At 35.8% G+C, this 12,751-nt stretch overlaps 1 protein-coding gene across 5 annotated transcripts in view; it reads left to right on the top strand.

Annotated features, from left to right (window-relative positions):
- DPYD (dihydropyrimidine dehydrogenase) overlaps positions 1-12,751 on the top strand; it is an 879,000-nt gene that overhangs the window by 190,362 nt on the left and 675,887 nt on the right. For all 5 annotated transcript variants that reach the window (XM_057500453.1, XM_036883856.2, XM_036883855.2 and 2 more), the window contains one exon: positions 10,675-10,762. In XM_057500453.1, coding sequence (XP_057356436.1) covers positions 10,675-10,762 — 88 coding nt within the window. The remainder of the gene's footprint in view (positions 1-10,674; positions 10,763-12,751) is intronic.

The raw sequence follows: 12,751 nt of genomic DNA, 5'->3' as shown, positions 1-12,751 counted from the left end.
TCCAGCATTTGTGTTGTCACTCATTCCTTATTTCTTTCACCAGACCTGACCCCTTTTTCTGTTGTGCACCACCAACCACTCATTGTGGTCATCCCACTAAAACACTTAACTGTATCCTCTGTAGGACTTTCAGAATTTTCTGAGAGAGGAAAAGATACTATGGGAACATCATGGGTTTCCTTTGGCCTGATTAATTCAAATGACCAAACTAAAACAAAACAAAACAAAACAAAAATACAGGGGATTATGTGATTTTAGTTGCCAATCAATATCCAAGTATTTTTTTAAAATTATGTTATTAATGTTCATTACAAAAAACCAAAATAACATTGTATAAAGTAAAATCTGTACCAATCTTAGTCCACATGCCCTTAAGTAGGTTGACAAATTTACAGAAATATTATTTTTTCATAATCAACATATCCCAAAAATCTAAGAGTTGTGTCATAATAAATAATCTATTTTATTATGGTTTAAACCATGTGGCTTTATTTCTCTTTTACAACTTTATTAGAAACTAGATAAAAATGTACATGTCAATATTACTATTATTATTTTACTTTTGGAATTGCCTGCAAGTAAGTCATAAAAGATACGGCTTTTTAGTCTTGAAATTTACTGAAGAATTTACTTTTAGAGCATATATGGTTAATATGTACTACTTTTTTTGTTACCTTTCTTAAATGGGGCTTCATTGCATAAAGATAAATATACAACAGGTATTTCAAAATTTGAAAAGATAATTTACACAGCATATGGATATGCTACAACAATGTCTTTTTTCAAGAAGCCTGGGAGGATTCTTAATATAAATCAAAGAGTTTATGACACTACTGGGGAAATAGTTCAGGTGAAATAAGATTATTGAGTAGTAGGAAAGCTATAATAAAAATTGTCAGGACTGTCACCCAGTTCCCTCTAAGGTCTGTAAGGGATCAAGAGTATATTGAGCATCATGTAACAGCTGTCTGGAATGTGAGGGGAACCACAATTGTGGTGAACAGCAGTATAGTGGTTTGAAAAAAAATTCATATGGCTTGTAGCTAAAAATGGTAGGTTGGACTATAAATACATTATGAAGATTGGATTTTTGAAAGTGGCTACATGCTAGCTAAACATATAACTGATCTTATCATGGATATATGTGACCACATGTATATAAACTTACTCAAACTGGTATATAAAATATAGGTATTTTCTTAATTATAAAGTTTTCTAAGTAAGGACAGTATTTGTAATATAGATGGCATATTTTGTCAGGGGCAAAGTGCTACCCTATTGTGGAGGGTAAGAAGTACTTTGTTATCATCTCATCTGGTGGCAGCAGTTGAAAAGGAGGAGGAAGAAATATGCCTAAACATGGGCATTGAAAATACAGAAGTGCTAGGAGATAATGTGTGTAGTAGGAATAAAGGAAAGCCTCTTTTATCACATGGATTCTCATATTTAATTAATTGTATCCTTTAGATAGCTGCTTAACTATACATCCACAATAAAGATCAGTTACACTTTTACTAAGGATATAGCCCAAACTTCACACTATATTGTGTAGTCCAACCTATCATTTTGAATTCAATTAATTTTTAGGAGGAGAATATTTTTACTTCATACTGTAAGCATGGAGAAGCCTCAAGAAGAAAGGTTTCTGTATAAATAGCATTGGATCACTAATGAGATTGACATGTTGTGTTTTAGTGATTTGATTCCTGAGGAAGTGCAGTGACTAACTGAGGAATTTTCTATAAACATGTATAAGCAGCTATATATGTGCCAGCTGCTAGCATAAGCACTGGGAAGCAAATATGAATTATAGTCTCTGCTCTGGATGAGCCCATAAGTGTCTTTTTTTAATGGATTGCACTTTTCCTTTCATTCATTCCTTCATTCATTCCGCATTATTGGACAGCTAATGTGCACGGAGGTAGCTGCTGTGTGGAATACAGAGACAAACCACATATGCATCCAGAACTTGCTCTCAGTGTAAGCTCTAGTGTACTCAGCTCCACATGGTAAAATTCTACTTGTTCTTTAAGTATTTCTCTCTGAGAAGGCTTCTGATGCTCGTGAGATAGAAATAATTTTTCCTCTTCTGAAATCTCATAATGAGAAAATGAAGACTTAAAGCATTATTATGTTTGCCAGATATCCACTATGTGTAATGTATGTAAATAACTGTAAAACATTGTACTATGACTCTTCACTGACCCCTTCCACACTGAAGAAGAAAAAGCAATACATAACTTTCAGAACATTTTATAGGCTATAGAGCATGCCTGTTAAGTGACTAAAGATGTACATACTGTTTAGTATATAAATTTTAAAGATTCTCACAAAAAACCTCTGAAGTGTCCCATTTACATATGAGAAAACTGTTGCCCAGAGAGGTTAGGTCATTTTCCTAAAGTCTTCAAATCAGTAAATGAATTCAGGAATTAAATAGGGGCAGTCAAGCGCTAGAGCCTGCTCTCTATACTGCTTTGCTAAGGTTTCTGACAAGGCTTTGGCCAAGCAAGCCCCTTTGAGCACTTACTCAATATTAGCATACATGTAAGTCTGGGTGCATGTGCACACATACATACACACTATGTTTCATATCTTTGTGCTTTATGTTATCTGACTTATTTATGTTGGCTGTATTTAGTATGCCAGATCTTACAAGGAATCCTATCCTAGGTACATGGTTTATCACTATCTCATTACTTCAAGACAGAGGAAACTCTTTATCTTCTTCTTGAATCTCGCCATCTTCCTCAATCTCTTTAAGTACTCTCAATTCCAGCCATCTCTAAGGGGGATAAAGAATGGTTTCCTAGGAGTGTTGCCAAGAGGACCATCCCTCTAGGACATAAAGCAGAGTTTTTATCTATGGTGTTCTCTGATTTTCTTGATTAATGTGTGTCTCTGTTGTAGCTGCAAGTGACAGGGATCAAATTATATCAGAGTTTTAGGGCCTAGATATCTACTGGGCCAGAAAACATTTAATACATACTTTCATTTGTTTTGTATTCATTGCCTTTACCATAACTGCTTGTGTGTTACTGACATAAAAAACTTGTGAGTGTGTAAAATTAATTATGTCTAGGAGTTGCAATATGTTAACTTGTTTTTATTCCATTTCAACAGTTCAGCTTGTCAGTTATAATCTTGTACTCTTTAAATAAATTTGTAACAGAGAATAATTGGAAATGGGAGCACTCTTCCTTCCCAGCTCCAACTTGCAGTGAGGGATCTTTCTCCCTCATTTGTCTTGGCATAATTATCATCAGTATTATCATTTGGCAAATAAACCCGTTTTCTTTAGATGCTGTGGTATTATTTGGTTGTTATTTAAATCTTGCCATGTTATTTAACATTTATCTTTCTAATATCTTAAATCTCCAGTAGCTTCTGGAAACCTTAAGGACTAACCCCACTTCCTTGAGTTAGAATCAGTTCTCATTTCATACCTAATTAGTTTTATCTTATGCATATCAGTGTGATGTGTGTTTATTTTCTTTTAGTGACTCTTCCTGCAATTGTTAATGTATACTGATTCCATCACATCCTTCTTGTTCCACCTCCATAAAACAAAACCTTATTTTCAAGTCTCATTTTGTAACAGAAAAATCCAAGTTTAAGAGCAGAATTCTTCAGATGCTCATGATGACACTCCTTGAGTAGTAACATAGGACAATGTTTGTTTGACATTTTTTGGAAGGTGATAGGTACTACGATTTTATGGAAATATTTTATTTGCTTGCAGGGCATGAATGCAAGTTTGTGGCTTCTTATGCCATCAAGGTTTTTGTAGCATACTAAATTTTTTCTTTTTAAAAAATATGCTAAAAAATACCCTTCCCATAGAAGTGGTTCTTCCAAAGTTGTTTAAAGTTGTAGTAAAGTTAGCTTCCTAATTTCTGGAATTAGTGCTTCAGTGAGTACTTAGATTGTACAAGCCTTTGAAACTGTTTGATACCATAAAACCCTAATGTTTGAATCTTGACTTGTGAAGCCTTTTGAGGAGACAATTAAGACTATCATTTTTTTTCTTAAACTAAAATTGAACTCCAGGAGACAGGATACTGTAACCTTTTTTCTAGCTGTGACTTCTTAACTGCTTTTTTCTCAGTCTTCAAATTACTCTGGCAAGGAGACACTGATGCTATGAAAAGATGAGGTCAGTAAGACATCACCTTTTAAAATTCTAACTTGTCTTCATATGTGAATGGCATAGCTCTGGGTGTAAGATGGCAAATGTGTTCTAGTAGTTTCTTCAGCTGCCTTGGCTATTGATCTCATTATGTTTCTGTGAGATTTCTGGAGCCTCATTACTCTCCTCTATGAAGTGATGATAAAAGCACTCTTACTAATTTTAAAAAGATTGTTATATATGAAGATGAAAAGTGAACACTAAATTTAACTTAAATCCCTTCATTTCATCAAAATATGCAATAAGTGTAAAATACATATCTTTTTAGCCATTAGTATGTGAGAATACAAATAATTCTCTGACACAGACTACAGAGTGTAGAAAACAATTTAAAAATGTTTTACTTATAGACTCATGATCATCCAATCTAGACTCATGCCCATTGATTATATGAATTGTGTACTGTTCTAAATTTGGTTCTTTTGAATTGTCTTGAAACACCCATATGTGAATAGAAATTTCTAGTAGATAAATAGTTTATTTAAAAATTATATTTTGACATAGAGAATATAGCCAGTGATTCTATAACATCTTCCTATGTTGACAGATAGTAACTGCACTAGTTTGGGTGAGATTTAATAATGTGAATAACTGGTAAACCACTGTGTTGTGTACTTGAAACTAATATAAGATTATGTATCAACTATACTTAAAAAATAAAAATGAAGATTATGTTTTGGCGTTAACCTATAAATTCAAATAAACACTAAAAATCCTTAAAACATGAATGCCACTGGTGTGGTTAAAAGGCAGAATGGTGCATAACATAAAAAATTCAGTTGCTTTTAATGATGTTGCTATGGCTTTCCAACCCAGCAGAATGGAGAAGCTGGGCCAAGGTGCGTATTAGGAATATTCAGTGTTAGTTCCAAATACCCCTGAGCTAGTAAACTAAAAGTCCAGTTAGAAAATATGTAGAAAATGTTGTTAATGGAATTTTGAGAGAAGTGGAGAGAATTACTGGAAGCTGAGAACGGCTCTTGACTGTTTAATGTATCAGAATACTGACTTAGTCCCATCATGTTTTAAAGATACCAACCATCTTTCTTGGCTCCTTTTATTAGGACAGGATCTGGGTAGAAGCGATGCAAGCTGTGGAACTCAGACATACGTATGATATTTTTAACCTCCATTTCCTAATTTACACCTCTTCCATTCAACTTAATACTCAGTTCTGTCCAGTTTTAGTAGAAGTAGTGCCAAGTTAGGGAAGGATATTAGATTATACATTTAACTGGTGATTACAGGGATAGGGAGTTAGCTCTTGCATTCATCTGCTAAACATCACTTAATGTGACCTTCCAAAAAAGGTACTGAACACCAATGAGGAAATACAATATTGATATTAGAAGAATATTTTAATTTTCTGATGTTAACACTAAATTGCCCAGTTTGATGATGCAGAGAGTAACATAGATTATGCTTGGCCTGGTGAAATAGTGATGACTTGATTGAAGCCAAGTCTAGCAAGAAACCAAAGACAGTGCAAGTGAGCTTTTAAGGTTTTCAAATAAATGTGTGTGTGAACTGAGAAAGAAGTTATTTGTTTAAACTCATGGATTAGAAAATTCTTTAACAAGCATAGCTTACAATTCAACTTCTGTGGATTTTAACAATTAAAGAATGTTAAGATGCTTAACAATTAAATATATATTGGTGTTGCGCTGTGCAAAGTGTCCAGCCTCCCTGACCTTTGGGCAGAGAGGAATCATGGATTTCTTTGCCTACAGAAAGATATGCTGGATAAATATATCTTTAATAATTTTTGTCCCTTGAGTTGCCAAAAAGTTTTCATATATTTTTTATGGTCATGTTGAGTCATGAAGGATTAACATATTACTGATTCTATATTTTGTTTTTAGTGAAATCCATTGTTATACTCTATTAAATATGGAAACGAGAAAAGTTTATCACTAGTAAAAAAAATCTAAGATGTTTCATTGCTTGAAAAAGTAATCAAATATACTCCTCTTAGTATAAATGTAATTATTTGGGGATTAAAAATTTTACATAATTGTTCATCTGAGTTAACTTTTGCCTCTTTTTACAATGTATTTAAAAATAAACTGCATTATAACAGAGTAACTGAAACATAAAAGGGGAATTAAATGACTGAAGATAAAAACAAGTATGATTTAAATGTTACTTCTAAGGAAAAATTTATGTAGAACTGTGTTTTGCAATAATTGTTGACATATTCCCCTAAGTACTGTGTCTGTGATTTTTCATGGTATCAATCATTTAAAGCAATTTAGGTAATAACATTCTGACATGCATGTCTGCTATTTTATTTACACCATTTGCCTACATCATTGTAATGCAGTACCCTTCTGATTTGGTACAGTAAATGCGCTCTATAATATCTATTATGGCATGGTCAAAGGATAATTTATTGTCAAATAGAAAAATAGGTCAACACTAATGTCACCTGATGATCCACCCCCCCAAGTTTAATAAAAAATCTCACCAGTATGCATTCCAGTGCAGTGGTTGATATTTTATTAGGACTACCTGGCTATAGCAGTAGTGTAATTACTGAGCTGTCAGAGTGATAAGTGGGATTAATGGCAGCCTGATGCACTTTAGTCTGCAGAGCGCTTAGAGAATTGCAAGATGGTATTATTATCAGAGTCTGCCCATTCTGGCATATTCATGGCACCAAAGAAAAAAGAATGCTACAATTCAGGTTTGCGTTGCCCTGCCTCATTAACATCTGACATTTCCAACAGCTGTTATTTGTGAACTTGCTCAATAATAAAAGGAGAATTATTTGGTAAAGAGGCTTAATAACCACAACTAAAAATCCTTACATTGTCAGTGCTGTTAAGTGAATCTGTTTATGTTGGATTTAAGATTTCTGTGGAAGAATGGAAAAATACATTGTGCATTAATTTGACTCATTCATACCTGCTGACATTATAATTTCATTTTTTAATTGCCTTATTATTCAAGTTGGGTGTTTGAAAAAAGAAAAAGTTAAGACTTCATAAGGAATAACCAGAATCTATATACTTTTTGTGTGTGTGTGTGTGTGTGTGTGTGTGTGTGTGTGTGTGTGTGTATGTTTATTACTTTATTCCTATGGAGTGGCAGATATTTTAAGAACTGTTGAAATGACTTACAAATTAGAAGGTATATAAGATAACATATCATTTGCTAAATTTTTAGCTACTTCATTTTATCACTATAGGAAATCCTTTCAAACCACTATTAATGCTCAATATATTTATCCACATAAAGATAACACAGACAAGTATACCCTCATTTCAACACCAAGGGCCAAACAGACATTATACCATTTTGCATTGTCCTACGACATCTGCTTCTGATCATGCTGCTCCCAACAAATTCTTTATGAGATCAGTAGTAGTGTTTTGGGGAAAAAAATCGTAAGTATGAAAAGATATGAATTCAGCTAAATGATAGATATGAATCTAACAATGGCATTTAGAGAAATGATAGGGGAGAGGTTTAATGACTACATTTCAGAGAGGACAATTGATTATGAAAACCCTTCGGTACTCATTGTGTAAAATTTAATTTAGAGAGAAGGCCAAGGGCACAAAACAGAGAAAAGAGATCAGATTTGAAAACAAGATATTAATTAGGTACTGAGAAATTGGTTCAGACAATGAAGAGGACTCTCCTCCTCACAAAAGAATGACAAGCGACCAGTATTGTTTTCTCAAAGGAAATGAACCAAGGTCTTTACACATGGAAGTAGATAGAAAGTGAGGTAGCTAGTCACCTTTGTCACTGAGCAATGTCGGATTCATCCTCAGTGAAATTCTTGGAGAATTCTAGTCTTCTGACAGATGTGGCAGTGATATTCCTTGAGTTTAAATGATCAACATAATTTTTCTCTTTTCCCACTTGCCAGACAGAATTCTGTTAGCTCTACCCTGTCATGTTTTTTTCTCTCAAGGTCTTGCCATATACTGTTTCTATTTTGGGATCATTCTCTTGAGTACCCTGTACTCCAAATCCCACCCCCTTTACTTCACTAAAGCCCATTCATTCTTCCAGCTTCCCTTTATTATTCCTCCCAATGAGCTTGTCCTGACTCTCTCCCTCCAGGACTGCTGCCCCTTATAAGCTCCCTTAGCATGCTGTATTTACCCAAATTCACATTGATCACATTGACTACTACAATTGCCTTTTATACATCTGTTTTTCCTCTAAACTGCAAGGTCCATATGAGCAGGACCACAGTGGTCTTTTTTTAAAATCATTTTTATATGTTTATATCCTAGGTTTTGCCATGTAACAGGCTCATTAAATATTTACTAAATGAATGAACAAATGAACAAACACATATATTAATGTGCAAGTTAAGGACCATTCTTGGCAGTGGTTTTGTTATCAGGCAGTCCTGTCTGGGGGAATCTCGCTGTTTGCTAGGTGAGACCTCAACCCGGGACAGGGTTCTTGACTCTGGTAGAGAAAGAATTCACAAGCAGGTGAAGCAGGTGCAAAAAAGAATTCAATAGGTCCGTCAGGTGCAAACAAACAGTAGTTTATTAATATAGAAGTACCTAACCACGGAGGGAGTGCAGGCATGATGAGAGGTAAACAGCTCTGGGGTATCTCTTCTTGAATTATTATAAAAGGTTTAGCTTACTGTTGGGTGGGGTTTCACGGGAATATTCATCAATGTAGGTAATGTTTTCTCACAAACGGGAGGGTTTGGGGCTATGACCTCTTTTTGTCCTGATATGGTCAGACTTGGAATTGTCAAGTCACCAAGGGGTGTGATTTATAATATGTTAATGAGTGTATAATGAACTTTGGGGTAACTATGGGCTAACTTTGTTGCCTGTTGTGGATAAAATGAAAGTTCCTGTGGCTAGAATTCTGAACTGGCCCTGTTTGGCTAGCTCACTACACGTGTGGGCAATAAATTGTTATAAAGAATTCCACCCAGTGCTCTGGGCAATACAGTAGCATGGCTGCAAGGCTGCAAGAGAGCAGAGCAGAGGCTGGAGTGGTGGCAGTGCTGAGGACAGAGGCCCAGAGAATGGCTGTGCTGGTAGAGAGGCCCAGAGGCAGAGACTGGCTTGCTGCGTGCAGACTCGCTTTGAGAGGACGGGATTTTAGTGATTGACCTGCCACCGTGGAAATAAAGTTGGGTATAATCCTTTCACCCCAAGAACATTTTACTATCATTTCTTTGGACACATTGAGTCCATAGTGAACTTCCCCGGGGCTGAAAGCCATTGGCAAGACACCTGTCTAGAATCTAGCTGGTTTGTTTTCGCTTGTTTTGCCATCAGCTAGTTTTCCTAGAATCTAGCTTGTGTGTTCTGTTTAACCATTAGCTAATTTTCCTAGGATCTAGCTTCACCTAAACTGTTTGCTAACTGCCACGAATTGGCCTCCAGCTACTAATGCCTGTGGATTCTTTACTTGCCCAAGGACTGGCTGTTCTCCCGAACTGCACTGCCTTGTCAGTTTCAGTCCTGGAGTGGTAATTACAGAATTGTGATTCTCACTTGGTGGGCCCAACCATGTATATCAGAATCACCTCAAAGGCTTTACCCGACCCCAAAATACAGATTCCCTGGCCAATTACTGAGACGTGTAATGGCCTTCCCTGCGGAAGCTATGACATTTATCAAGCTTCCCAGGTGGCTAGGCACACTAAAGTTTTAGCACGTCCCTAGGGAGCAGATGCTGAGATGAGATGAGTATACAGGAAGTTTATTAGAAATAACATCTGTCCAAGAATGAAGGAATCAGGATTGGACAGATGTAGCCACAAAGACTGCAGTGGATCCCCAAGCAAGGAGGAGGGGACTGGGCCTCTAACCCCACCATACGCCTGTAATATGAAGTGGGCTGCCCCTGGAAAGGGGGCAGAAATGTGGTTGAGGCTGTTCTCTTCAGCTGAGCACACAGCAGCTGGGGGAATAAATGCTTCAGTCTGGAAGGGGTTGGGTCTGGACTATGCATTGAAGGATCTACTACAAAGCGTAACTGCCATGTGAATACTATGTGGGTTGAAAGACATCAGAACACTGGAGGGAGGAAGGGGTGATGGGAGGAAAGAACAAGGGAGGGAGGAAGGGAGGCTGTTTCAAACACAAGTTTACCTTTGTGTTTATACAGCTGTGATCTACAAGGCATACAAAACTTTTATCATAAAAGACTGCATTTTCTAAACTTTGTCAGTGTAGTGAAGGATCAGAAAAGACTAATTTAGTAAATGAGTAAAAGATCTGTCATAAACATGATCCTATTAAACTCTAGGCGGAACACTGAGAGAAGGATCAGTTATTAGTGGTACTATTTCATAAACAATAGCAGGTGTGCAAAAATTGAAACAAAGAGTCTATGTTTACTGTATTTCTTAAGAAAAATATTTTGTACCTAAAGAGAATAGTTTGTTCTTACTAGACATTAAATCTGAATGTGTAAAAAGTAGAGAATATATAGAATATTATCTCAGTTACTTTGTAGTTTTTTAATCGTTATTTTATTCCTAGATGCCTGAAATGTGCAGATGCCCCCTGTCAGAAGAGCTGTCCAACTGATCTAGATATCAAATCATTTATCACAAGTATTGCAAACAAGGTAAATTCATATTTAGCTATGCAAATGAACATTAATAACAGCGTGTGATCTTGATCTCTATTATGACCTGTGTTAAAGCATAAACTTGTCTTAGTAAACTGGGTTAAAGTATAAAAAATATGATTTTTATAAGCATGTGAATATGTTGCAACATTTTATTAATTCGTCTATTCCAAATTGTGATATAATTATTGTGAAAATGCATATTCATTGTTTATTGTCTTACATATTAGTTTATGTTGAAATTAATGATTTTTGAATCCAAGGCATTCTCTGACTATATCGCAGAATAAGCTTGTTAAATGCTCATAGATAGGAACTGTCATTGATTATCAAAACACATTTCAAATCTGTAAAACCTTTGCTTTAAAATGTGCTTTGATATTAAATCTGGCATGCCAAAAGAACATTAGCAGACAGATTTTTCCCTTCTACTAAAATTCAGTTAATTTCTTTAAGATCTAGAGTAATTCATACAGACTCATGTATTTGTAACTGTTGGGGAAGAAACATTGTCCTCTACCCTTCAAGGTTCTTTTGTCTATTCTAGGAATTAAATTGACATGAAACATTAACAGGAATAAAACAGAAGTTTAATAACATGTATACCTTCTGTAAACATGTAAATACCCAGGAAAACTGAATAACTTCCCAAAATGGCCAAAACCATCACCTTAAATGCCATCTCCAGCTAAAGACAAAGGAAGATATTGGGGGGGTTGGAGAGCCAGTTCTGAGAAGTTACCAGAGAAGCACAATAAACAATGCTAGGGTAAGGTTGTGATTTATATTGAAGTCTTCACCTTCTCCCTGAGTAAGAGTTTTTGGGGAGTGAATCAACCCTCTTCTAGGTACAGCAGGAAGACACGTTAGAAATGGAGATTTCCTTCACACAGTTAATGTGTCATACAAAAGGATAACTTATATTCCCTTTTCAGAGCTTCTTCTGTCTCTAATTTCTTAAAAATAAGCAGATTAAAATAATCAATATGCCAAAGAAGCAAATCTTGGTATGGCAGAATTTTCTCCACTACCTAACCAAAAAAAAAGAAATTCCCAAACTCCAAAATAGAAAACAGGTTTTTATAGGATTGAGTAGAACAAAATAATTTTAATTTTTTTTTTAAATCAGGCTGAGCCCATTTTTCACTTACTAAATTAGTGGCTGATTGATTGAATAATTAATAGTATCTTTTGTTTGTGAAAAGGGGGCATTCTAAGCTCTTAGCCAAATGTCTTACCTTTAACAAATGAGCAAAAGCTGAAGGAAGTCTTCCCTTCAGTATGTAGACAATCCTTTTCATAAGGCTTAACATTTATGTTCTAAATACTGCAAAAATCCAGTAAGTGCTCTGAAGGGGCCAAGGGCAGGGCCCCAAAATATGTCCTATGGCATATGAACTGTTTTAAACTGAAGACATTCAAGATTCTGTGGGTTCAATAGAAACTTTTATCCCTCCCTTAAAAATCTAGAAAAATCAAAATTGGTGTCTTTTTCAAAATAATGGTTACTACCAGAGATAAATTTTATCCAAATGACCCATGTGTTTGCAGGGCAAACATCTGCTCTTCTCACTGCCCTGTGCATCACCCTTCTCCCTTAAAGCCCCAGGTCTCTGTCCTGTTCCTTACCTCAGGTGGCATATATACCTCATTTTACCTTTATGTCTTTGAACCTTTTGTATATGGGGACTTCTATAGGGAAAATGGAAGTTCCTATGGCCAGGATCCTCACCTGACCCTAAACTACTTGATGATGTAATTGGTTTACTGCTAGGCTAATGCCTACAAGTCTGTTGGCGATGAGCCATTATAGTTGGTGTCACTATAAAGAGCTTTGCCCAGTGCTCTGCCTGGAGGCAGAGCTGGAGATGGCTTGCTGCATGCAGACTGTCCCAGAGGCAGATGTGATTTCAGCACTCATCCTGCCACTGTGAGAATTATGCTTGGTGTAGAGCCTTTTACTATTAGCCTCCCATTGTTGTTATT

Source organism: Manis pentadactyla, chromosome 4 (assembly GCF_030020395.1).
Source record: "Manis pentadactyla isolate mManPen7 chromosome 4, mManPen7.hap1, whole genome shotgun sequence".
Taxonomy (NCBI): domain Eukaryota; kingdom Metazoa; phylum Chordata; class Mammalia; order Pholidota; family Manidae; genus Manis; species Manis pentadactyla.
The sequence above is the reverse complement of the archived record's forward strand: the minus strand, read 5'-3'. Positions and strand labels throughout refer to the sequence as shown.